This window comes from Typopeltis vanoorti, chromosome 18 (assembly GCF_054136105.1).
Source record: "Typopeltis vanoorti isolate ZY-2024b chromosome 18, IOZ_Tvanoo_1.0, whole genome shotgun sequence".
Lineage (NCBI taxonomy): Eukaryota > Metazoa > Arthropoda > Arachnida > Uropygi > Thelyphonidae > Typopeltis > Typopeltis vanoorti.
Window position 1 is genome coordinate 10,338,895 of NC_143566.1, and position 27,354 is coordinate 10,366,248.

General features: G+C 41.7%; 1 protein-coding gene across 2 annotated transcripts in view; it reads right to left on the reverse strand.

Annotated features, from left to right (window-relative positions):
• Positions 1–8,287: 8,287 nt before the first annotated feature.
• Positions 8,288–27,354, reverse strand: part of LOC150096486 (ras-related and estrogen-regulated growth inhibitor-like) — a 38,766-nt gene continuing 19,699 nt past the window's right edge. For both annotated transcript variants that reach the window (XM_090408068.1, XM_090408069.1), the window contains 3 exons: positions 16,050–16,106; positions 11,946–12,019; positions 8,288–8,788 (listed from right to left, as the gene is read on the reverse strand). In XM_090408068.1, the coding sequence (XP_090264194.1) occupies positions 8,366–8,788; positions 11,946–12,019; positions 16,050–16,106 (554 nt within the window). In that variant the 3' untranslated portion in view covers positions 8,288–8,365. The remainder of the gene's footprint in view (positions 8,789–11,945; positions 12,020–16,049; positions 16,107–27,354) is intronic.

The following is a 27,354-nucleotide window of genomic DNA, read 5'->3' on the forward strand; positions in this document are numbered from 1 at the left end:
ATCGACATCTCACTGCATCAAAACAAAATTGCTCGAGTAATAACATCGAAAGTTAATTTTCTTTCTCGAAGAAAATATTCACGTTGCAGTTGCCCGTGATCGCCAGTGAAATTAAGATCAAAGTCAAGAAGCGGGATTAAAGGAGTCGCATTTATTTATGTATTCATTCCGAAGAACATTTTAAAATGAAAGCCGTCACCCGTGGAATAAACTTAATGCCGACAGGGTTTCAAACTGTCGGTGTACTTGAGTTATTCTTAACGTGCGCTTAATACATCCGACTCTGCATTCACCGTATTCGTACAATTACTGCGCTGCCAAAACAAATCGCGTTATACTTTCGCAGCTGCTGCGTGGCGAATTCTGAGAGCTCCAGTAGAGAAATGATGCAATAAGCTTCCGGCGAACAATAACACGTGCAAAGACCGTAAAGGGAATGGCTAATAAAAAAGAAATGCGAATCGCCTAATTGAGCGGGGAGGTTGGCGATGTGGGTAAACGCGGTCGATGAGAAAGAACCTCGCAGTCTCCGAGTTGGCAAAATATTCCGAACGGTCAGACGCCACAGTGCGCGCAAGGAAGCTGATGGACATCACTCGAAACCTCGAGAGAAATCTCACTAAAATTCCTCCCCCAGCGGAACAGCATTCACGCGACTTCACCTGAAGAACTCTTCGAATACAAAACACCCCCCGATCAAATATTGCGGCTATAAATAACCTTCGCTGGGCTTGCATTTCATCTGTTGATTATAAGCACATTCGCTGTTCGTCCACACAAGCAGACAGAATTATCCAAACATGTTGTAACCAGAGTTTCGGGGAGTGGGATAGCGACACCACTCGATCTTTATACGATGGATCATTTGAAAACATTCGGACTCACCGAGAGTTCATTGTACGCCGAAAACGCAAGCCTACGTTTAACAAAATGGCCGCTTCAATTTAATGTCGTGGACAATGAAGAACAGGAAACCAAATTTAGCACGTCTTTACATTAAGATTGTTATTACTTCACCCCCCCCCCCCCACTCAGATTAAAGTGGAAACAGACTCCAAAACATCACTCCGCATCGTCACTTAACCATTTCGATATAAAAATAATTCCACAATCAGTTTGCATTCTTTTTAATGAGAAGTTTCTTGGCAAGTCCGCCAACGCGGATCATTCCTTACTTTGCTCGAATGCCAAAACTTCCTTCTTCACAGAGGAGGTGACGTTAGCTTAAGCATCTCAGTTACAAAGGATTGATGAACGAGTCCATCACTTGTGTACGGATTTCGGATTCAGACGTTTCAGTTATTTCGGGTTTGCAAAGGTGCAATTTTCCTTTGTTTTGCAGAAACATCTTCTCTTTGTTAAGACGCCGCGCTTCACCTCGTGACGAATTTGAAATTTTAGTTGGGAATATTTTTTTAACTCTGAACTCTTCTTACAAGGACGAGGAAATAAAGTAATTATTCCGTAGTGGAGATCGTGGACTTCCGCTTTCGATCGCGTAATTATTTCTGGACCTTCGTCCTCCTCCCCCCTTTATTTCCATACCACCCCCTCCTCAATGATTGCTTATGCTAATGAGTCAATTCTCCGTTTTCAATTCAGTTTCCAGTGTAGTTTCTTGCAGTGTTTGGATTCAATTCTGCAGCTTGTTTTGACTAACCATTAATAAACACACTGAACTGCACCTGCAAATGCTATTATTACTTTTAAGAGAGTTAGGGACTCATCGAGGGAGGCCATACTTTCGCACCAGCGCTCTTGAATTCACTCACGCTGCTTGCACATCCAGAATATCGAAGGGCAATCCATTCCAATCATGCATGAGAGAAAAATCTAGCCTTCTCCCCTCCTTAGCGGCTTTCATTCTCGGCTTCGAAGGATATCTCAATCATATCATCCCTCTTTCTCCTGTGTGCTAGCGTCTGCAAATTCTCAATTCGTCTTCATACTCAGTATTCCAAAATCCAGATATAATTTTTAACACTCTCCTTTGCACTGTCTCCAATATATCAGAATCACAACGGAGATAAGACAATAATCCAAGCGAGATTTTATCAAGGCTTTGTAAAGAGTGGCAAAATGATTTCCTTATGTTTACATACCAATGTTCGTTTCAGCATTGAAATTACAATTTTTGTTATATGATTCTTGAACTTCAACATCCTATCTACTAACACTCCAAGATCCCTAGTTTCTTCTAGCCTAATCCCACCAATATAATACGACATTGGATATCTGATCATGCCGAAGCGAATGACTTTACATTTACTGACATTGAACTGACACCCATTTTCCCATGCCCCAAATTCCAGCCTATTCAAATCATTCTGCAAAGACTGCAATCAGCAGCATTCCTGATTACCCTGCCCATCTTTGCATCATCAGCAAATAACTGTCTGTTATGTCGCTTGTCAAATCATTCCTAATATCGTTAATGTACAGATTGAATAACAGTGGACCAAGCACTGATACTTGTGGTACACCACTGGTTATTTTAAATTTTTATTAATCTTTGTACTGGTTATGAGCAGTACTACCCTCACATCACGTCCACACTTGATATAGGCCTAAGCCTTTACAAGTGTTTCACCCTATGCCTGTTCTAGTTATCATAGTAGTCATTTTCTCGCAGCAACTCAGTCACCAGTGTACCCTGTAGGGCCCTCAAGGAAAGAACTTTTATATTTTTTTGCATAAGCCCAAGCTGTTTTAAGTACTTATAACTATCTGCACTCCATACGCCATGTAAAGAGATGGTGGCGCTTGTAAACCTCGGAGTTGCCCCATGTCCTCCCGTATCTTACTAACTAGATCTTGGTTATGTTTATAATAGTTTACCTTGTTATTATGGCTATAGGCTAGTGGGCGCCCTGTTCCCACCACCTGGGCATCATCAACCCCAAACGTCACCACCGCTTTTAATCACTAAGTCTGGCTTACGCAAACCTGCGGAGGTCCTATAATGTGGTTCCACCGCAGTCTCCCAACCTTCGTTCTTAAAGCGGTTGTTCAGAATGGAGACCACGGCATCATGCCTCCGCACACGGACCCCCATGGGTGCGGAAGCAACACTGGGCTATATGAGACAATGTCTCACTATAGTGGCAGCCAGCCCTACAGTTTGAGTCGTTATTACCCCATCGAGTCGGCAGGGCATTGACCTACGTCCTGATAAGGTCAATATACTCGAACCCAGAGAGGAGTCTGGTGCCATCCCTTACCCAATCATGCCAGGGAGGCACCAGATATGACTCTTTTAAAGGAGCACCATCTACAGAACAGTGCAACAGAGATGCCCATCTCTCGTGTTCTGCGGATGCTGACTCGATTAAAGTACCTTGATAATGGGACCAGCCTTTAGCTCACCTAAAGTCTTCTTTTATTAATGGGATATAGAAAGCCTCTCTGCAAATAGCAGAAGAAGATGGTTCTAACTGCGCAATTCTTGACAGCCGTAGACCTTACAGTCTCAGATCCCCCGTATACCACTTTTGGATATCTGTCAGTCACCCATCCTCTCATCCACGCTAATGTTGTATAACCCAAACCCATTTTCTCCAATTTATGCAGCAGTTTGCCATGCTATATTCTGTCAAAAGCCTTAGCAAAATCCAAAAGTATGATGGTGTATCCGCTCCCCTTGTCTACTTCAATGGCAACATTGTTATGGAATGTGAGCAAGTTGCTAAAACATGACGTTCGCTTAGTAAGCCCGTGTTGCTCATTGCAAAGAAGAGATTCTCTGAGAGAGTTTCTACTTCACCACCACTCCTGAGATACTGATTGGTCGATAGTTGGATGCATCACCCTTATTCAATGGGATTTCCATACTTTTTTCCACTCCTGCTGGATCTTCCCTGTTCTGAGACTCAAATTATATCGCCTTATCAAGGAAGTTCATCTGAACACTCCTTTAGCATCCGTGCTGATATCGCATCAGTTCCTACTGCAGAATTCTTATTCAGTTTGTGTATCAGCTCTGGTACTTCTTCCTCCTCCACACGAGTTTCCTCGTACGGAGAAGAGGTAGCGGTGAGTGCAGTGTTGCGGATACCAGGTTGATGGCTTTTAGCGAAACGCCTACTCATTAGTTGAACAATCAGTTCTGCATTTGTCACCTGCATTCACTAGTCATTCTTTCAAAGTTCATTCGTTCTTTTACTTGCAGCATATCGACAGAATTCTTTTGGGTTGTTTTAGTTTGCACAGCCAGTTTCATTTAATGATCGGGCTTGATGACTTTCCCTACAGCAGTTGACTCTTCTGCACTGCTGCATATAATTATCATAACTGACATCATCCTTATGCAGGCGATATTCCTTCCACGTCGTCTTTTTCTTACGAATCTCTTGCTTAATAAGATTACACATTCATTTGGCTCCTACTCTGTTTATTCTTCGAACTCTCGGGACACATTCTGATATCGCATCATTTAAGTATTGTTTAAATGCTTCCCATGCACTGTCGATATCCTTTCCATCCATCAACCGATCCACTGAACTCAATGGTATCTCCTCAGTTGGTCATAATTTCCTGCTTTGTAGTTCAGAGTAACCTTTTCTGAATGGAACATTCATAAACTTAGTAACCTACCAAGTGAGTACCGCATGATCACTGTCGCCAACCTGAGGAAGAATATTTACATCTTTAACCGAAACGCCCTCTGACACTATAATCAATTCTAACATTCTTTGACTTCGAGTTCCTTCAAACTCACTGTCACTTGAAAAAACTGTTACTAGTTTTGCATTCATGGGTCTCAACTCTAATTGGATTCAAGACATTTGATATCATCATCGGCACGCCTCCTCCTTCCTAAAATAAAGTGTACTCTTTGCACTCGATACCACTTAGTACGTCTGCTTCTGAAATGCAAGTTTCTTGGGAAGAATATCTTGGGGATAACAATAGAAACTTTCCACTGCTCTCGTGATTCCGCAGTTTAATTGCGAACTAGCATTTCGCAGAACAATAACAAAGATAAGAACATGTACGTTTCAAAAGAAAACTGAAACGAAGTTTGCCTCGCAATTTCAGACGCTATTCTTTATTATGAGGAAGAGGACGGAACCCACAATCGTATAGTGGCTCCATCTTGTGTTGTGGAGAGTACATTGGTAAGGGCCAGTGACGTATTTTCCAGTACTTGTGTTTGAAATATGAAATCGATGATTTTCACTAATTATTGAAAAAAAATGGTTTCAATTGAAAACAGTCTGATCAGAATTTTAACTCGGAATTAGGAAATAAAAAAAAATATAAATGAAGGAAACAAAGCGATCGATGCTTGAGAGAGGCAGTGAACAGAACACATGCGATTGTTCTGTTGATCCAAAGGGATTAATCGTTGGAGTGAGTGCGCGTGAAGAATATTACTAAGAATATATTCAGGGATGTAGTAATAATAAAAAAAAAAACACGCTTGAGTGAATCGAAATTTCACATCCGTTGACTCTTTTCCGCATTCTCCGTAGGCGGCTTATTAATTCATATAAAAATCGTCTTCGGCTTGAAAGCGGGTTTATTTTCGGGGTATTTCTTAAATTTTCCAGCTGCTAAACAGCATCGAAATACTAATTAAAATCGGTTCGCCGACCTCGTCGTTCTTGACCGACCAATATTGACCTTGTGAACAAAGAAACTCGATTTATCGTAAAAAAAACGAACCCTGGAAATGAATTCGCTACCGCAGTTTATGAACGCAATGCTATTCATAAACTGCGGTAACGAAGGCATCGACGACAGAACTATAATAATTTAAATATTTAAACTTTCAAGGATTTAACTTAATTAAAGTTCGGAATTTTAATGTAAGACAAATTTCTTTGAAACGAAGACCTGAAAATAGGAAAACGCACTTCGGTTAAAAGGACAAAAAAAGGTGGTGTGTTGATTCGGGAGTGATTTATTACGGGATGACGATAAGACCCAGTGTTGCCTTTATTCTGCGTAGCGCATCCTGAACGCATTAAATTCGCAGTTTTTTTTTCCTGGTGCAGCGACCAACATTTCCACCGAAATGTCCGAAGGTCTTCATCTCAGCTCAGATTTTGTCCGTTTCTGAAGGAGGAAGAATCATCCTGAGGGTCTTGCAGCAACAATGGGTTTTAATGTTTATGAAAAAAAAAAAAATTGTGGCCACATCAATTGCCGACCACTTATGAAATCCTAAGAAGTTCCTTATTTTATTTCTTGTTTGTAAGTTGCGAAATATTTCCCACGACTTTGAATTCGGTGCACTGGAATGTCGAAGGCCATCAAAATGTTTTCTTATCTCTTTCCTTCATTTGTAAAGAGAGCGTAAACATTTTCAAGGGCGGCGCTTTACGTTCGTAGGGAGAGAATGATTTGGTTCGTCGCCGATGAAGCTGCAAATATGAGGAAACTCACGTCCGAGAAAAACCACCGACATAAAACTCGAAAGGTTGGGAACAACAAAAAAACGCATTCTGTCGGCGAGGAAGCTTCCTGTTTCGTTTTTCAGTTTATTTCACGCTCGCAAACAGAATCAGAACGAATGACGAGAGGCTTGTGACGTGAACAATTTACCATCGTATCCCCGTGACCCTGATTGACCCATTGAATTCGCAATAACGGCGAAGGAAGTGTCAGTAAGCGCACCTGATTACGTCATAAAACTTTTTACAAGTTATAATTTGAAGTTTTTTTGAAGAAATGTGCTTCAGAACTTTCCCTCATATTCAAGTATTAAGTGGGCATAATCAATAAAAAAAAAAAAAAAGATTTTCTTTCGTACATTCCCCCCCTCTCTTAATCTAACTCAAAAACGCAACTTTTATTCTAAACGTGATTAATCACGTCCTTTAAGACTGCTGTTATTTTTCATGCGGTATTTGACGATCTCTTCCCAGCGAATAAGAAATTTTTCTCTCTCCCCACTATCACTGATAAACTTCGGTTTTTCGTCCGACCTCCTACCATCGTGCATGCAAACTTCTTTTGCTGTTGCGATCAGCCAATCGCATTTAATAGCGAAGCTCCTTTTCGCGTTTTGAGCGTTAAGCGAAGATAACGCAAGCAAATCGGGTTTTCGACAGAAAATCAACTTTGTTGTTCACATCGCCTCTCGGAACTTGGAAAGCGAGTCCAATTCATAGGGGATTGGCAACAGTTGCGTTTGCGACTCGGTGCTGTAAAGGAGAAGGGAAAGCGGTGCTAATTTTCGTTTGGAATATTTCTCGCCGAACTACTTCTTACGAATTTTAAAATTCTGAGTGTTGTATTCGTAAGCTCGAATTAAATTAGCGAAAGCTTTGGTGTGAAGATTGTGAGCGCTCCATCTCATTGTACACACGAATTTATCGTTTGAAAGCGCACCGCTGGTGATGCTCATAAAATCAGTGTATTTCCATCTGAACTGCTGAAATCAGTCCCCTGCGAGTGCACTTCGTGACACGAAGATAATTTTCATTTTCTTGCATTCCCCGTGACACGCGCTGAAATCAACTGGTTGATCACCTGGATTTTACTCGCTCTGAAACAGTGGTATCCTGCTGTTTCAGAGCGAGTGAAATCCAGGTTGAGTGTAATGGTGAACAGACTGCTATACTAATTCCATCTCTCTCTCTTTTCTCGAAGCATGCTATGAAGACTAAACAGTAACATTCAATGTCTGCATTGAGATCCTCATAGGTGCTTTCTTTCAAGTCTCACTTACCTCCATAGTAAAATCTTAACAAATCTTACTTCGAGTGGCGTCCAAAACACAAATCATAAGGGATTTCAGAAGATAATCAATCGCCCACAAAAATGAGACCATTTTTCTCCTGAAAAAAAAACAACACTAAACTGGAGGTGAACACTTGCAACTAACATATGTTCCGTTTTTTTTTTCCGAGTGAGTGATGGAGCGTCGTCTGCTTGTGGTAATGCCGAAAAAAAGATGGTTCTGGTATGGGATGAATACTACCTCAGCGATGCAATCAAAATCATGGGACATGTACCGTCATTTACGTCACCGGAAGTGATATTATTGGACGCTTATTACTTTTACCAATCTTGCATTTTTTGTTGTTCGCCTTTTTTTGTAAATTTTGTTCATTTCGTACGCAGGAACAAACATCGATGATAACATACGACAACACATACTTTTCTTTGTTTGTGTGTGGTGTTGACGCGATTTTGTTGGCTGCTGAGTAATCGGAGGTCAGGAGCAATTATATCGATTTCACCAAACTTGAAGTTCCATCATTTGTGGTTCGTGCAGAGGTGTGCGCAGTTTTCACTATTCACTACGTAACCCGCGCGAAGAAAACAGACTCGTGAATGAACAGATACTTACGTTTAATGCAACTAAATACACCCGAGTATGTACAGGATTCGTTCACAGATGGCTGCTGCTCGATCACCGTGTGAAGAGGCGACTCCTGTACCGTTTGTTCACGTCGGCTAACACGATCTCTTTATCCAGTTTCAAAGCGGCCGGGAACTTTCCGGTCTGCTCCTTCTGTTTCCTGATTTCTCGGTATAGACAAAGGAAGGGTTCTGCGACGGACGCGTACTCTTCTGTTGCTGCCGTTTCGAATGCTCGGCATCTCCACTTCTGTGCCAGTTCATGAACTTCGACCGAAGTGACTTCACGAGCGTGCACCAGATCCCGTTTGTTGGCCACGAGCACTTTCGGCTTGTTGTTTCCGTCCACGTGATCGATGTGGTCTCCAATCGTGATCAGGTCCCTCAGGGAGTCTCGAGACGTCAACGACAGAATGAGTAGGTACCCATCTCCCCAGTGAATCTGCTCCTCGCGCTTGTGAACTGTGCGCTCCACCTGGTGGTAAAACAGATAAAATATTAATTGTCGAAGCACTCAAAAAATCGCGAGTAATTGCAAAGCACTAATTAAGCAAAGTGAAATAAAAAACATTTGAAGAAGCAGAAGTGAGCCGTAACATCGTAGTTAGTGTGTGTTCTGGGTGTGAAATATAAAAATAAGAAAAACATGAAGTATATATATAAAAAAAATAACAATTGGGATTATTGAAGTCTCAAATCCGAAAAGCCTTTTTGACCCAGCAGTTGACAGAACACGTTAGAAAATCCACAGAGCAGTTTCAATCCTGAACCGAACTCAAAAACTCTGTACGTTTGGATTGTTTAATGTCATAAGTGAAAACACCTGGACTGATTGGCGCGAGACATGGACTGACAATCTTCGCGATCAGCTGTTCCACATCATGAATGGCAAAAATTTAATTGTAGGGGTGTACGAGCGCCATAAGCGTTTTAGAATTTCTCTCCATAAAAAAAAATTCGGGGTATCTACATTTATGAATATTAGAAAAAAATAGAGGCAATCTCTCTCTCTCCTTACATGTTATGCGAGATCGCAGCCAACTACGCAATTTTGATGGGCATTGCAATGTGGAATTAAGCTGAGTTACTTTTATAGAAGAGGTCGCCAATCATTCAAGAGAGCACTTTAAGGTTTTTGGTGAATCTCACAAAGAGGCTGTAAACCCGAAGTACGTTTAGTGCCGCAGTGGACTAAATAGATAATCTCCGGACCCAACAGGAATGCTTTCACGCCACTTCAAGCCTCACTTATGCGAAGTGGGGGGGGGGTCAAACAGGACGATCAAATTCGTCTCCCATCTAAAGATAATCGCAAGCAGTGAGATTCGAATTCACAATACGTCGGCTGGAAAACAGAAAGCGACTCGCTTACGTACCGATACAGGCCCTTGTTTAAACCTCAAGTTTTCCAACTAAATGTTTGAAAAACGAATAATTTTCAATTTTGATTCCATCTTTCCTGAAATCAGGATTAATTGCGATGTTTTCGTTCTTCTTAAAACAATTATGGAGGAGGTAGTACAGATATTTAGATTGCACGTGATCGTGAGAAACCTCGTTACCAGAAGAGTCCGAATTATCTGCTGAAATGAACCCAGCAAGTGGATGAAACGTGCTCGTTGTGTTCAAATAAGAAACTGTGCAGGTCGAAATGCTAAACGTACAAAAACAAAAAGGGACTCCATTTTTGTATGATATTGCAGAACATAAAAGAGGTGAAAGTACACCGTCCAGCAACATGACCATCATCCTGGTAATTGATATCCTCCCCCTTTCCTCGCTCTTGCTACCGGAATTGCCTCCACGCGCCGTGATGACGTGGACTTCATAAGAATTTGAACGTTGTAGGAAGAAAGCTGCACCACAGGATGGCTTCCCACAGATCCTGTGGGAAGCCATCCTGTGGTGCAGCTTCCACAGATCCACATTTGAGATGGAGGATTCAAACAGCCCGATTTCTCGATCCATGTAATATCAGACATGTTCTATGGGATTCGAATCCAGCAGCCATGGCAACAAGTGGAAGGCGCTCGTTCGGCGAACCACACTCAAGCGGTCCGTTATTCTGCGGCGGAGGGCGTACGTGTGTCATCGGAGATGATAGTCTTCGTATCTGATCAGATACCATGAACTTTGTACCAGGGTACCGTATACGGACAGTACAAACCCTGTATGTTGTAGCAACTGCTTTTATTTTTGACGAAAGGTCATCAGACGGAGGATCCTTTCTTATTTTCCAGATAATTAAAACGAGACCGTTTTTGCTCATTCGAGCAAACGAAGCCCACTCACGGTGTTCATAGCAAAGCACTGTAATTAACGGCTCTTGGTGAGCGGGATTCACGTGAAATATTTTTCGGGATTCCGTAGGCCCCTTCGGTGTTCTCAAGCTACAGAAAACGTGTGGACTTGCGTGCATTAACCGTCAAAGGACAATACGAAGTTGCTTCTGAACTCCTTTCCCTGAGTAATCCTCGCAGTTTTCTTTCTGCTGGTAATGGGGGGGGGGGGACTAAAACGCGAATTTTTTATATATGCTGAGAGAATCCTTCAAAAGTTTACCAAGTGCCAGCAACAGAATGCTGGTAAAGGCTTGTTCAGGAGTTAACCGGATTCAGATTTTCCAAGTTACTTTAGCTTTATGAGGAAGTGGGGGGGAGGAGTAGGCAGTATCATCCCTAAAATTGTCGGACGTCCTTAAAAAAGAAGAGCTGCCGATAGGTCTGCATGAAGAAATGTTGGCATTCTCATCCAGCGCAGCAAAATAAAATGCATTTCACTCGCACAACGTTTTTTCTTTATTTTTTCCCCTTTTCCCAGTTATATAACTGGTAACATAACAGGCGTTTCAATAAACGCCATGATGTGTAGCTTCAAATTTCTAAAGAAAATCCGGTGGTTTCCTTCCCCTTGAAGTATCTCAGTGAACGTGCAGAAAAACATTCAAAACAGGAAGTAATTCGATGAATTTCGCTGTTCAGTAAATGGGACGTCATCGCTGCAAAAAGGACATTTCACAGAACACACCAACTGCATGCTACTGATAATAAACGAATAAAGAAACATTTTTGAACCTCGCAGCATTTTGGCAACCTCGTTATTTTGCCATCAGATGGGAAAGATTATCCTTCCGCACTAAGGCATAAGAACATGAGTCGTTGCTTCGCAACCCCGTAACCCATAATAGAAGACGCGAAATTCATACAAAAGCGCATTCTTTGTTATTTGCAGTTATTTCCTTTCTCATCGTCTAAGAGAGAAATGTTTATGAAATGTGTTGCGCGTTCATCCGACCTCTGAAAGAATTCTTCCATGAAAATGAAGTTTCGATAACCTCCACTTCATCAGTCCCGTATTTTAATGAGGGCCACAAACATGCGATGAACACACGTCGTTTTAAATATTCGTCTTCAACTTATTCGTATTTTTGTTGACCTTCACACATTGACCACCAGATTCTATCGTAATTAACACTCGCGAACACCCCTTTTATTTTCGAGAAGAAATCTGAAATCCCTGAAAAAAAAAAAAAAAAGCTTCAGAAAGCTGATTGAGATAGTGTGGACTCGCTAGTTAGGTCATTGCTCAAATCATCGGGGGTTATGAAAGCAGCGAAGAAATCGTCTACTTACCAGGCCTGCCGTATCCATTATCTTCATCGCCACTTTCCGTCCGTCCACTTCTGTTTTGTACGCATAAACGTCCTCTGCAAAAACACGAACGTGAGAATGCGTTAACCCGAATCCATCCGTTGAAATCAGTTCAAATACTTCCATTTTATGAGCCCTCAAAGATTCTTAATTTAAGTTCGGTGCTTCGGAATGTTTAATGCGAGCTCCCAAATAATCAGTTGGATCTCGATCCAAACAGCGCGGACTTGAAATTATTGCGACAATAACCTGAATCCAAACCGCTTGTCATTTCTGCCAGTTAACGAATTCGAAATGGAAACGGTTATCGATCTAATTTTTGCTAAGCTTTCGTCGTAATTACATCGAAAAAGACGTGAAATGGTTGAAAGGTGTTGTGGGCGTCACCGAGAAGAAATTCTTTTGCAGAAGGAAGTGGAAAATAATCCATTTTTTCACTTCTGTTTATTTTGAATCCACGAATGCTTCTGGCTAAAAGCGAGGTTCAGCCTTCTCTTAAAATGTCGAATTCAGATTTCTGCACGGATTTCATTAAAATGACGCCAGTCAAACACTCGTCGCAATGCTGAGTCATAATCGCACTCGGACTTACACATTTCACAAAACTCGACATTTTGACATGTTTTCTACTTCCCCTCCCCCTTATCTTTAAATTCCAGTTTATCAAAATTGAAATAACATTTCTCGAAATGATATCCAATTATTTGGAGCCATTTGATTAAAAATTAACTACAGGAAAACCTCGCTTAACGCGATTAATTAATAATGCGCGCTAAGCGACATCGCGTTAAGCGAAGACAAAGAATTCGAATAATTATAATTCTTTCATCAGTTAGCGTGAATTTGGAAAAAAAATTACAGCATAATACTAGAGGATAAAATCATCAAAGTTAAAATAAAAATCAATTGCTTAAATTTTTATTTAATGTCTAAACATTTGATTGAGCTACTTTTTTACAAAAAAAATAAGTAAAGAGGTTTGAATCGTGCTCGACGTGTTTCATCTTGTCATGCAATTTGCGATAACTGACGATCGTTTCATCAAGATTTCGGCAGACTTGGAAGCTTCGTTCTATATCAGGATCAGACAAAATTTCCTTAGCATGTTCAATGTGATTGAAAACTATTTCAAGTTCTTTTGCAGTTAGCTTCTTGCCCAGCACGTACCCCAGGAGGTACGCGCTGGGCCGTTCAGGGGTACACGAAAAATAATCAGTAATGGCGGAAAAACAAGTAAAGTAAAGAAAATGCAAAACGTTAGTTCTGGAACAATAAATGCTAAGTTTGAATCACCACCATTTTACAAACAAGGGGTACAACTTATAGAAAGGGTTTAAAAGGGGTACACAAGCGGAGAAAAAGGTTGGGAACCACTGGTCTTGCTGAAGGAGATCATTCTCGCTTAACTGTTCTGAATGGGAATCGAGCAAGTTTCTCACATCTTTATTATCCAATTCATTAAATCCAAGTTCTTTTCCAATTGTGTTGATTTCTTCGATAATGTTAGATCTTGGACTTTGGCCACGATAAACTAACTTAGGCTTGAGTTTAAAGTCGCCTTCTGCATTGCCTCCTAATAAAAGCGTAAGATGATCTTTAGATACTTTGTATTCTGGTTGAGATGCTTCAGTTTTAGCGAGGAAAGTTTTGGTTGGCATACGCTTCCAAAAGAGACCATTTTCGTCGATTGAATATTTGCCGATCGTCATAATCACCCTCCTGAATTATCCTTTGCAATTCTTCAGGAAACTTGGCCGCAGAATCTTTATCAGCACTAACAGATTCCCCAGTTATTCTTATGTTATTTAGTCCAGCTCGATTTTAAAACGGTCAAACCATCCTAAATCCAAGTAAAGCTTCACATTCCTCTTGAAATTTGGTTTGTTTCAATGAAGTAAAAATATTGAGGGTTTTTGCCTGAATATTCCCTGTACTAAGAGTTTTTTTTTTCTTTCATTGGTTATAATCCTCAATTTAGAGTGATAGAAGACGCTCCATCTCGATCACTAAGTGGCTTCTATTTCGGGTGATCTGCATGCTTAAACAAGCAGCAGCAGCTTTTCCTTGTTCTTTGTATTCTTTAATATAATCCCAACAGTAGACTCGTTGTATCCCTGTTCTAGAACAATCATTGTATTACTAACGCCACTTTCATGTCTCTTAATGATTTCCAGCTTTTCCTCTCGCTGCAGATTGGCCACAAAAATTTTCGCATACCGTAAAAAAATCGTGTTAACTGATTAATCACTCGCTTAAAGCGGGTAAATGGTATCATTTTACTCAATCGCGCCAATTAATTATCGCGCGTATCGAATTCGCGTTAAGCGAAGTTTTCCTGTATTTTTAAATGACTTTCAGCGGCAGTTTCGCGATGGCATCGAACAAGATCAACACGGGAGAAAATCAAATAAAACAGCTCGTGAAAATGACTCGCGACAGAAAGAAAATGATAGTGTCGCTGCTTGCCTTTTAAAATAACAAACGCGCACCACCTTGTTACGCGAATTAAAATACCTACGAAGTGGAATTTGATTATTTGTGGCTTTTGTTAGATATCGCGATCTGCAATTAAACAGAATGTTCACGCCTGATTCTCCGAAACTCGCTCAACGATAAACGTGAAGATACGAAGTGCCACTGGCAGCTCACAGTGGCACTTCGTATCTTCACGTTGAATTGAATATTTAATACCGAAGGAGGCATCGGCTGCAACGCAAGTGCGACTATTAAGTGTGCGTTTCGCTGCTGCTTTTAATGGCAGCATCCGACTTTTCCTTTGATTCTTTCAACACTTTCCACTAAGATGGAATGCCATCTTAGTTGTTTCATTTCCTCCTCTGTTTCTCTTTCCATTTTCGACGTTGCTTCATGTCTGCCATTACGTTTTTCTTTTAAATTAAGATGTTGTTAGAATAATCCTCGCCGGCGCTTCTTTCCTTTCAAATCACCACAAAGCAGCCCCACACGAATGTTCTTGAAGACTTCCAACAATCCTTTGAATAAGCTCGTGCACTTTTTCTTCCAGGACTTGAGACGCATCTCCAACACCGAGCCAGAAGCAGGTGGCATTTTCTCCGTTCCGACAATGTCACTAAGGTACGGAACAGCTTCGTTATATTGTCGGAAACGTACTCGGTCTCATCGCCAATACTCGCTTCGTTTGTCTTCATTCAAATGCTCGTGTACACCCTCCACGTACTCGTTATAATCACGAACCATAAAAACAGTTTTGCAGGCGAAATCCCGCTTCATTCAAGTGCGATTTGACCGGGCGGGAATGTCGGAGCTCCTTTTCATTTGCAGGCAAATCTTTCGTTGGGACGATGAGATCGTGCTTTAAAGGTGTAACCTGGATACGAACGCTTTGCTCTTCTCTTAGCTCGTTTTGCAAAACTTAAAATGTTCGTTGCAGCTGCAAGTAAGCGAAGTGAAATCCTCCCGCACTTACACACGACTTCTTTCAAATTACGATGGAATTATGAATGCGTCGGAAACTATCCGGGAACGACGTTTCCATTGCAACATTTTCATAACTGCAGTCATCCGGTCAATTCGTGCTACTAGCCGGAGTGCGAGAAATCACGCGGTATGCAAGTACCCATGGAAGGAGTTGGGTATCGCACGAGTATTTATGGTTTCCGTCTCAAATATCGCGAGACCAAACCAGCTCCACGGCCCGCTAACTGGGAATTTCAGCTGAACCAGAACATAACACTTTAGCTGAAGTGTCGCCCCTGCAATTTACAGAATATTTGCAGTTCACGCAAGGACATCAGTTTCACGCCAACAAGACCGAACTTGTTTTGTTTTCAAAACACTTCGTTCAGAAAACAAAACGAAGTGTTTTCAAACACTTCTTGAAAACGGCGAGTGGCGAGGCACGGGCGTGTTTCGTGAGGTTCGAACATTAACAAACTCTGAGGTGGAAGTGGTGAGACGTCAACCAACCGGGAAACACACCCAATAACGCAATCTTTGCCCAGCAGCGATGGCCACGAAAGAATGATTTTCAGCAGAGGAAGTTTTGTTAAGCAATTCGCGCGACACAAAAATGTTAAATGGGGAGGGGGTGCAGAGAATACTCACCTGAAGTGGGATCATACTCGTGAATGAATCTTTTCGTGAGAAAACGGACGATCAGAGCTGAAATAAGAAAAAAAAAAGTTAATTTCTGATGACTTAAAAGAGAACGAAGGAAGTAATTAAAGGATTTTACACTTAAGGAAATGAAAAAATATGAAAGTTCTGAATAATTATAACTTAATTGCAATGTCTTTATTCTGCTGCGCCGATGGGTGCAAAAATGGTTTATTGCAAGAAATCCTTCACCTTCTGACACCAAGGAAGGCAACGCCGGGAATCCGCCTTCACCCATAAGAACGAACCAGCAATTGCATTGCTGCCCACTGCGTTTTGAGGGAAACACGACTGCAGCTGACCGATGTTTTCTTTACTGTCGGAAACCCCCTCTCAAGTCGTTTGGTGTCTGCAACGGAGACATGGGGACTACGCAACAACTGGGTGCATCGACTGGAAAGGTTTCTCTTCATTCGGGCCGGGACACATGGAATTACACAACCAACACATACGAGTACCCTTGAGAGGGATTTTGGAAATGAAGCCGAGTTATTCGTAAGAATAATCCATTTTCGAAACAGGCAGACCGTTGAACGATCTCATCTGCTCAGCAGTAACATCAAATCTCAACTTCTCCCACGTAGTGAAATATGCTGCCCCCTAGAAACACTCGTGAAAGTGGAAATTTAGAAGCTTCTTTGCTAAAATTAATCGGGTGAATGCATTCTGTTCTCCGTCTCTTCCAGTTCGCGCTCGGATGTCATCTTTGTGTGTGGTGGGGAAGAGAGAGATTCTACTAATGCTTCTAATTGGTCGATTTGCGGCATACGACATCAGAGTCGAGCTGATCCAAAGAAGAGTTCCATGTGAGTCGAGAAACGTTGGTGTCGATGGACTTCGTTGATGTCCATCGACATTCTCTAGCTGCTAATCAATCAAATAAAGAAAAGGATTTTCTCCACCCACAACCAAGAAAAACATTATTTGAATCCTATTCTAGCATCATCTAGATCCTGTGCCTTTGTTCTTATGTTCCCTGCGGTTAGGCGCTGCTGATATTGGGAATCGCTGATTTATCGATCCATCCTCGAACAACAGACTTCTGTAACGAAGTGTGTTCGACTTGCGTCTTTCTCTTCAGGCCGCTAAATGAATTATAAGTCTGGACTTCATCTTTCCAGGAAGCTGGATGATTCGGTTGGAGAAAGGGCTCAAGGCAAAAAGAGCAGCTTTTTGCAGAAAGGCCAGGAAGCTCAAGCACTCATTGTGTACAACGGGATATCCTATTACGACTTAGTAGGCCGAGGAACTCCAGTGGCAGCTCAATTTCCTGACACCACTTCTCTTCACTGACTGAACTATGCTCATCTTTCAAAAAGTTTCTTCAGAATTGGGAATTGGATCCCCCAGACCCAAGAAATTTTCCCTCACCTTCCTTGACGGTCTTGTCGATTTCTCTCAATCGTATTTTCTTCTTGAGCCAAGCAACGAGGCCAGTAAGCAATGATTGGACGTTTATTCCTCTTCCGCTTCTTTTCTCTTTAGTGCATCTCTAGTGAACTTATTCTTACTCCCAAGTTCCTCCTCCCTTTCTCTTGCTTGACCACTGAGATTACAGTCCCCGACGCTTAAAGCATCCTGCCTGGGCTTTTAATACGATTTGCACCTAGTTTTGACCTTTGCTTCCACTGCGAGCGTTTTAATAAGGTTCGTATTTAGTCTTGCTTCTAGGGAGTAGCGCGGGTCTGCTACGTGCTAGGTTTTACTTGTTACTCAGTGGAGCCACCACTGGATGTTCTGTCCTGGGGTAACTCAGGAGTGATGAGTTCCGGTGATCCTTTCGGGTCAGTCAGCGGGCATCAGTGATCGTTTTAGTTCACTTAGAATTTTGGAGAGGAAAATCTGCCCCACTTGAACAGTTCCAGCATGCCGAGATTTTTTTTTTTTTATATATTGGCCCCCATACATAAGAGGTTGGTTGATCAACCTATAGTACATTAGTACCGTGTGTGGATCCACAAGCCTCGACTTGTCTTACCATGAACTGAATGAGTTGAGAGGATTAAGACGTTGATGACGAGACAAACTCGACTGATGCTATTCGGATGATTGGAGCATTTACGTGATGCAAACACGCTTTACGGAAAACAGACTTAAGAAATAAATTCAAATCTAGTTGTTCAAGTGAAACCTTCATAGTAGCGTTCGCTTTGCTATGGTTGTGTTCAGGGCTCGACAAATACAGTCTCAAGTAGCTGCATAATGAACAAAGCAGAATATTTATCATAATCAAATTCGTGATATGTTCCTTCCGGGGTGGGGATGTACAGGATGTTATGATAATATACTACATGAAAAGTTACATCATTAAACTTCCTATTAACAATTTTCTTCCAAATTAGCCTGTTATCTTCTAACAGTGTATTATCAGATCTTATATTTCTATCGTCTAAGGCACTTTGTACCGTATCAATCCACCTATATCTTGGTCTTCCTCTGGGTCGTTTTCCTGCCAACCTGGCAGAGAACACTTGTTTTGCTAATCTTTCCTCTCCCATTCTGTTTAGGTGACCATATCGCCTGAGATTAGCTCTGCTAACGCATTCCTGGATGCTGACAATGTCAAGTTCTTTCCTAATATCCTCACATTTTTAATATGATACTGCCATTGATGACACCTGTTCACACCCCTAATCTTTTTTAGGATTCTCATATCTGCGGTCTCTAGTCTTTGGTCAAGTGTTTTACTTCTGACCCAGCTCTCAGATCCATAAGTTAAAATTGGTTTGAACACTGTCTTGTATACAGCTAATTTAGTGTTCCGACTAATTTCTCTCTTATTTCATATGAATTTATTCAGTTGACTTCCCAACATACCAGCTTTGTTGATTCTGTTGTTTAAAAATGTAAAAAAGTTCACTAAAATCGTAATCGTGCCAAAGAAGCTGAAATGTTTTTTTGTTCTATAGGTTTACCATTCAAGATATAGTTTCATGTTTTTAATATTTCTGCCTATGTTTATTGTGTTTTTAATGCTAATTTTCATACCAAATTCATTACAAGAGTTATTCACTTTAGTCAGGGAATCTTGCAGACTTCTAGTGGATTTATTTAGAAGTACAACATCGTACGCATAACGCAAAGAGCGGAGATTAACATTTTCAATTTTGATATCAGGTTTAATACTGCTTTCCTTCATAACGTGATCCATATAGATTATTAATATCAGATGGGGATAGTATATATTCGAATATTTATTAAAAAAAAAACTTCTCCAACCACGATAAAGCAATATTTTGTGGAACTCTTATTGAGACCTCTCGTTAAGATAGTGGGCGATCTTGAGTGAGTAAATTGTTTAGATGACGAGTAGGGTCTTGGATAATTTGTTAACCCCGGTTATACTAATTTCATTTTCAAAAATTTAACAGTGTCAGCCGCTTCCAAACTGAAGCTAACTGACCCCCCCCCCCCAGCAGTTTGAGCACTTTTTGTACCCTTGGGAGGGATTTTTATAATGGAAATTATTTTTAAGGTGAAACATTTGAGGAGTGAGTAATCGAAATCGATTTGACCGATGCGACTTCTGGAAGTGCTTGAAGCATCTTCGCTCACTTCTCCTTCCTTCCTTTTCTTTTGCTGAAATTCTTGAAGGAGAACGAAATTAAGCAGAATAAGACACGAAAAACATTCTCAATTGACTCGATGATTAATGTTGCATTCAGAGGGAATCTACGGGGTAAATTCCCCAGAATATGGGGGGAACACAACGTTTCTATTTATTCTGATCTCGTTAAGCAGAAATTTCTAGGGGAAGGTTCGTTAAGCATGCAAACAAATTCAGAGGTAGCCAATCGATTGTAAGACGCGATGTTTTACAGTTATCTACGGAGAAGACGAAATGGAGGGGAGGGAATACGATTTTCGGGCGTTTTCAAGGATTATTTTGTTCATTAACTGTTTTTCACGTTTGAGTTCTGTTTAACATTTTCGATCTCTGTCGGGTAGAACTTGACCGATCAGCAACACCCAACTCCACTGACAGCAGGTCCGGTTTCGTTCTTAATTATAAGAAGCCTTTGATAAGAGTACTTGGTGCGGGTCTGAAGTATTCGGTTTAAGAAACGCTGCTGGGACTTTCCATAAAAGCACTTGGCTGAAGACAAAATGGATGCCAGAGTTCTAACCGAGTCGAAATTTTGTAAGCGTATTAAATTATTCGCATTCCAGAAAGCGTCGAGTTAACTGCGCTCTTAAACTTATTCTTACAAACCGTAGAAATATCTTTAGTACATCGTAAGAGGTTTAGTCTGTTCTCTTGAGGTTTGGTTTCTTCTGACTTGGGGACTAGGCCTCATACTGTGAAGTAAACGCCAATTTATTCCCATGATATCACCCTTCCTTGTAATTAAAGGGCCATTCACTTTTTAGGGACCGCATCGTGTTTCCTTCCGCACGATTCTTCAACTGCGTACGTTCTCGACCTGACCTTGTTAAGGAAGAAAAACCCGATTAACAGCAGAAATAATCTTAAGTTCGATTGGGACTTCCTTAGCTGGAAAAGCCTTCTCTTCTCATACATGCGGAGCTGCAGGGGCTTTCAAAACAGGCAAACGCATGCAACTTAGAGACATAACACACTTGCCTCGCAGTCTTGGTTACTTTGGCCATAATTCCAACCCATCAGCCAATCTCTTTGCAGACCGGATTCAAACTGGGAAGTCCTTTCCAACCAAACGAAACCCAGGCCAAAGCCACACTCAGTCAGAGAACAGAATTTGTAAAAAGATAAATTTGAGATGAGCTTCTTTCAACATACGTAAAGCTGTTAACTCCCTACCGGCCGAGTGGATGAAATAGTGACACCGAATAGCACTTCTTATCCATGTTATTCAATGGATGTTACAGAATCGTATCCAGATATAGCTGGAGGTCATGGCCGGTTGGGGCATTAAAAAAAGGCGATTTGCACTGCGAAGCATTTTTAGATGTTACAGCCATGTGATTAGAGGAATGAAAGACCGACGCTGCTGATAGGAACCCCTCCCCTACTTATCCTATTCACGTTTATTGAAAATCACTCCGACTTGGCGTTTTTGTCATGCGACTCCAAGATGGCGCATGAACGGCGATAAAATGAGAGGGGGGGACGAGCTGTGCGCATGACTGCTGATGGCATTCCTGGAACGAGCCCTAATGATATAAATAAGAGAGTAGTATCTTTTTTAATCTTTTTTTTTTTTTTCCATAATAGTTCACGCATCGTGAATGATACTTCCGGAACATTACACAGAGTTAGGCTAATTGAACGAGAACGTTCTCAAAAATTCATTCCGAATTTTTAAACGAGTCTGTTTATCATTTGAGTTTAAATGGGTGAGGTCGATTACTCGTGTGTCGTGTCCTACTTTCGACAACCACCAAATCAGAGGCCTTTCAGCCAGCTGCTAATGACGCACTGACGGCATTTCTGTTCGAACTGGTCTGAACTAATTACTGAACGAGGGTCGTTTTTATTTAAGTTCGTTTCGCAAAAATAATGCACAGCATTTACTCGTTCCGCTTTTCTGTTTGAGAACGTAAATAGTCCACCCGCTCTTACTGGTTGGAGTACACAAGTCGGAATCATTTTTAAAATGTATTCACGCTTTTTTCCCATACGAATGCGTGTGTTTCCTGGATAATAAGCGATTTTTTTCGCACAAAGATGAGCACTTTTTCTGAGATTTCAACTAATATGAGCTGAACATGCTCTGCTCTGAGCAGATCTCTTTTTGTTCCGTCTTTTTAAGAGGTTGAATTCCACATTCCTATTTTGAATGTGGAATTCAACATCCAGATGCTTCCGTGAGGACCGTCAAGCTAGCATCAACTAGCACTGTTATGCGAATCCCCCCCCCCCCCACACACACACCACCACCAAAGGCCGACAACCAGTTACGCAGTACAATCAGTAGGGTAGGTTAACTGAAAGATAAGATAATCAGGAGATTCTGCTGAGGAAACCACACGTTGAACTTTTTCTAGAGCCATTTCATTCCACCTAAAGCAGGGTGGTCACAATCCAACCCACGGTGAGATACGAATCCAGTGGCGATTGAAGAGCGAGTAAGCCATCCACTCAGCCAGCCAGACTAGCAACGTCTTCGTTAGCCGAGACACACAGTTCTACTTCGGAAGCGCCGAACCAACGTTGATCCAATTTTGAGACATTCCTAACAAATGCAGAAGGAAGACTCAAACTGCCAACCCACAGGTTCTGCAACTTTTTCAGCTGACCTTTTCACCTTGAAAAACTTAGGTCAAACGCTTCTTCTCTCCTTTTATATTTATAAATAATTATAATTGGGTGGGATCTTTAGAGCAATCACCCAGCAACACTAGAAGAATTATTGTATCGACACTAGCAAATGAGTCGCACGAACATTCCGACGAATCCTTCGAGAATGTCCGTGGAAGAGAAATAACACGAACAAAGACAATAATAAACGCTCCGGAATTTTTGGATCTTATTTCGTGACAGACCATCACAGAACATGACCCCCCCCCGTCTTATAAATTTATTTAACGAATACGCGTCCCCATCTGAACAGTACTCATCACCAGAAGTGAAAATTATTTCAGCATTTTATGTTTTGCTCATCAAATTCTCGAAGCTCATCAAAGCTCGAACAAATTGACGACCAGCGCAACGCAAGCTGAACTTTGCTCGCGAATGAACTCCGCGATCTAATCGCATCAACGGTAAACGACTTGATGGAGGTCAAAAACAAAAAATTCAACGCCGTCATTTTGAATTTTCCGGCGGAAAACGGAAAAGCATTGAAAGAGGACATAAACAAACTAGCTGAAGAATGCAACATCGAATCTAAGAATACGGTCAGGTGCCATCGTTTCGGGCCTATAAATAAAAAAGGATGGAACGAACTTTCCACGCCTCGTAAAAGTGACTTGGGACACGTCACGTGCACATCAAAACTAATAACAGCGATCAACAAGTTCAAAGACACCTGACCCCAATACATGCTACACCAGACTTATTTGCACAAAGGGAACAAGGACGCCAGATTCGAAGACAACGTCAAAATGGTGACAACAGTTGGATCATCAACTACAGACAAGTTAAACTGGTGCAGAAACAAAGCGATGCCACTAGCAGCCACCATGGAGACTAGTATGCAGGCACTGCATAGGAAATGTGTAATACCCTTGTGGTCAAACATATGCCTCACAGAACCCTACATATCCACTTGACCAACATCCGTGGCCTACACTCCAACCTCAATAGTGTCTACTACCACTTAGAGTCTACCAAACCCCACCTACTCTTTCTGGCAGAACTCAAATATCACCTCCCCCAGCACTATTTATCTCAAACTTCCAAACTACTTACTCTTTAACAACTTTTGTTCCAAGGGTGGTGTCTGCGCAAACATCCGCTCTGACATACCTTACCAAAGAGCACCCAACCTAGACTCACCAACTTTGACCTTCTTTGGTTTAAAATATCCCTTCCCCACTCAGTCCAATTCATCTGCTGTCTTTATCGCTCCCCAATGTCACCAACCACTCTAAGCTCTTTAATTTCCTCTCCTTAAAAATTGACTTTCTCCAGTCCCACTTTCCCGACTGCAAAATCATTCTCCTAGGAGATTTTAACGTCTACAACACCAGGTGGCTTTCCTCCTCCAGCTGTACATATCTTGCTGGCAGAAACGATGAAACATTTGCCGTTACTAACGACCTTACACAATTTGTTCAGATGCCAACTAGAACAGCAGATAACCCAAACCACTCCCCAAACACCAATCACCCTCCAAATACACAGTGAAAGTAATCATCCCACCCCGGGTAATTCTGACTACAATCTAGTGCTCAACTCCTCCCCCATACAAGAGTAGTTTGGCATTATAACAGTGCCAAGTGGGACAGCTTCTCAACTTCTACGCCTCATTCCCACGGTTGAACTATTGTTTCCGGCCTCCCAAACAGATGCACCGAACTTATTAGCAAAGTAATCCTCACCGGCATGGAAACATACATTCTACACATTACCCTGAACTGCTATTCCCCAACTAAACCCTGGTTTTCCAAAAAGGTGTGTCAAAGCTGTACAGATGAAATGCAAGACATACCGTAACTGGCTGAAATCAAGAACCTCATCCTCTTTTAGAGCTTATACTGAAGCCCGAAAGAGATGCAAAAACACAATCAATGCTTCCCAAACAGAGTTCGAAAGAGCAAAAAGCAGGAAACTAGCGGCCTGTCCAAACGGCAGCTGAGCCTTTTGGTCTCTCGCCAAAGCAATTGGCCGTAACTTCTGCTCAACACTATTCCAGCCTTATCATACCCAGATGGCTTTATTGCATCATCATCCACAGAAAAAGCCAATCTTCTGACTTCACACTTTGATTCTTATTCATGCGTAACTGACGATGGTAAATGTCCCCCAACCATTCCAGACACTCAACAGACAATTCCCCTTTATCCTTTTGCCAGGATGAGATCATAAAATTACTGTCCAAATTAGACACAAAAAAGTCTCCTGGCCTGATGGTATTTCCTCAATTGTCCTGAAAGTCTGCGCATCAGAACTGACTCTTATCCTATGTCGCCTATATATACTCTCTTACTCCACTGGTGTCTATCCCACAACTTGGAAATTGGCCTATATTCAGCCCATTCCTAAGAAGGGAGACAAGTCACTGCCGTCCAACTACCCCCCCCCCCCCCATCTCGCTTGCCTCAGTCCTGTCAAAAATAATGGAAAAAATCATCAATTCCCAACTCCTACACTACCTTGAAGTCACCTACCTAATAAACGACAGTCAATATGGATTCTGTCGCTGCCAATCAACCGGAGATCTACTCATATATGTCACCCATCTCTGGACAAATGCCATAGACAAGTGTCGTGAATCTGAAGTGGTTGCACTTGACATCTCCAAAGCCTTTGACCAAGTCTGGCACAAAGCAAACTATCATCATTTGGTCTGACCCAGGACTTCTGTAGTTGGATTGTCAGCTTTCTGTCTGGACGCACGCTGTGTGTGGTGGATGGTTTCCTATCCATTCACCATTCAACTAATGCTGGGGTTCCACAAAGTTCTGTCCTCTCACCAACCCTCTTCCTGCTATATATCAATGACCTACTTCAGTTGACCTCCAACCCGATACAGTTTTGCAGACGACAGCACATTGCATTCCTCCCTTTCATTTGATAAACTTTACTCTACACAACTCGCCTCGGCTTACAGGACATCCATCACCACCCTCAAGTTAGAAAAAAGAACCATTTTCTCCCAGTATTATTTTTGACGATACCCAAATTTCCAGACAGTTTGAGATCTCTCTTCTTGGAGTTACCCTCACATCAAACCTCGTCTGGCATAAACACATCGCAACCATTGCATCCTCAGCTTCCAAAAAAACTAGGATTTCTCTTTCGCTCAAGACGTTACTGCACCTCTCAACAGCTGTTAACATTATACAAATCACAAATCCGCCCAGCTATTGAATACTGCTCCCACATATGGGGTGGGCCTCCTAAAAGCTCCGTCAAAATGCTTGACTCAATACAGAAGAGCGTAATTAGATTTATTAATGAATTATTTAAGTATATATATTCTACAAATATTTCCATGAGAAATGCTCATCTGAAATAACATCAATAATTCCCCCACTCAGTACTAAGCTCTTTGGAACACGTGCAGCTGCTGCTCAACATCCTTCAAAGTACACCATGAAACAAACAGAATAAGTTTCTTCTCCTCCTCCATCCCTGCAACTACTGCACTGTAGACCATCCCCCCCTGTGTTGTGTTCCCCAAGGAATGCGATATACAGTCTTTCAAATCAAATATAAACAAGTTCCTTCTTTCGAAAGCCACCACCCATGCACGGTACTAACGTATTATAGGTTGATCGAGCAACCTCTTGTGTATGCACACAACATAAAATAAACTGAAGTGTTCGTAATTCTTGTTAAAATGCGGTGATCCCGACACACCAAATATTCTTTTCGAAACCATTTGAGCTCTCCCATAAGCAGAGCGGGGATTGCATTCGGAGGCGAAATTCATTTCGTGCCAAAGGACATCTGCACCCAAAGTGAGACTCGAATTGGGAAATTAAGCTGACACGTGCGCTTTCCTTACACGTGTATGGCTACACTGAGAGCAGGGTAATTTATTTTCTTTGCTACTTTAAATTCTTGAATGAAATCGGAATTCGTTGAGTAATTAGAATATTTAGTGAGCGGCAGTTTAGTGCTTTGTAAGCTGAAACGTAACTGCGCGAAGCAAGGGGATATTTCGCACTACAAATGCCTCCCGATGCCGTTTCGTGAGGATCTGAAACCTAATTCGCGATCACTCAAATCTTCCAGTCGAATTAAACTGGGATCATTGAATAAGACGGTATTCGTCTGTTGCTGAGTATTTTTGAAAGAAAGGCCGACGTTTCAGTCTCAACTCATCAATCGACGATTACACCAATTCGTCGATTGGTTAATAAATAAAATCTGTGATTGGAATAGAAAGAAAAAGGAATGTGGGGAATTTTTCTTCTCAGAATGAAAGTACTTTATGTAAACAAACTTTTCGCTCCCTCTTTGCTGTCAACCCACCCTTTCAAGAATGTTACGTAATTCATCCGAGATCAGGAAGCAAATAACTCTCCCGCTTTCCATTACAAACGCGCCGTTTTAATTGAGCGTTTTGTTTTGAAACTTTAAAACAAAACACTCAGTTTGCTGTCGGTGGATTTTTTGACCCCCTGAAAAGACTCCTCACTGTCGGGGACCTTTGTGCTCATCTTTAGTTTTACGACTTGTGAATGAAACGATAGAAAAGCGAAGTGGAATGCAACGAAGGATGCGTTTATTTTGACGTGTTGACCCACGTGGCATATTACTAAACGTGCAGCGATGAAAAGCGACTTTGTGAATTGCCGACACTACACAGAAACTTGAATGCGTTTAAAAATCTCCGAAGGTTCCAAACGCATGCGGTCTAAGTCAGCACAACCGAAACCAGAACAGACGACTCGTTTGTCCGAGATTTGAACGACTCCTCTCTGGGACACTTCGCGAAAAGGACGAAGCATTTGCAACGCATCGGAAGAAAATGAATGAATCGAGTGGGATGATCAAACGATTTTCTCTGATTATCTCTCTCGCGATATGGCAAGGCGTACAATTCACGTGTGTATTATGAAAAGGTTAGGATCTTGCACGGAATGCACCTGCACAAGAAAAATCCCCTAAAGGGGCGTTAGCAGTATCTGCCCGATGGATGATTCCTCATTCGGGGAC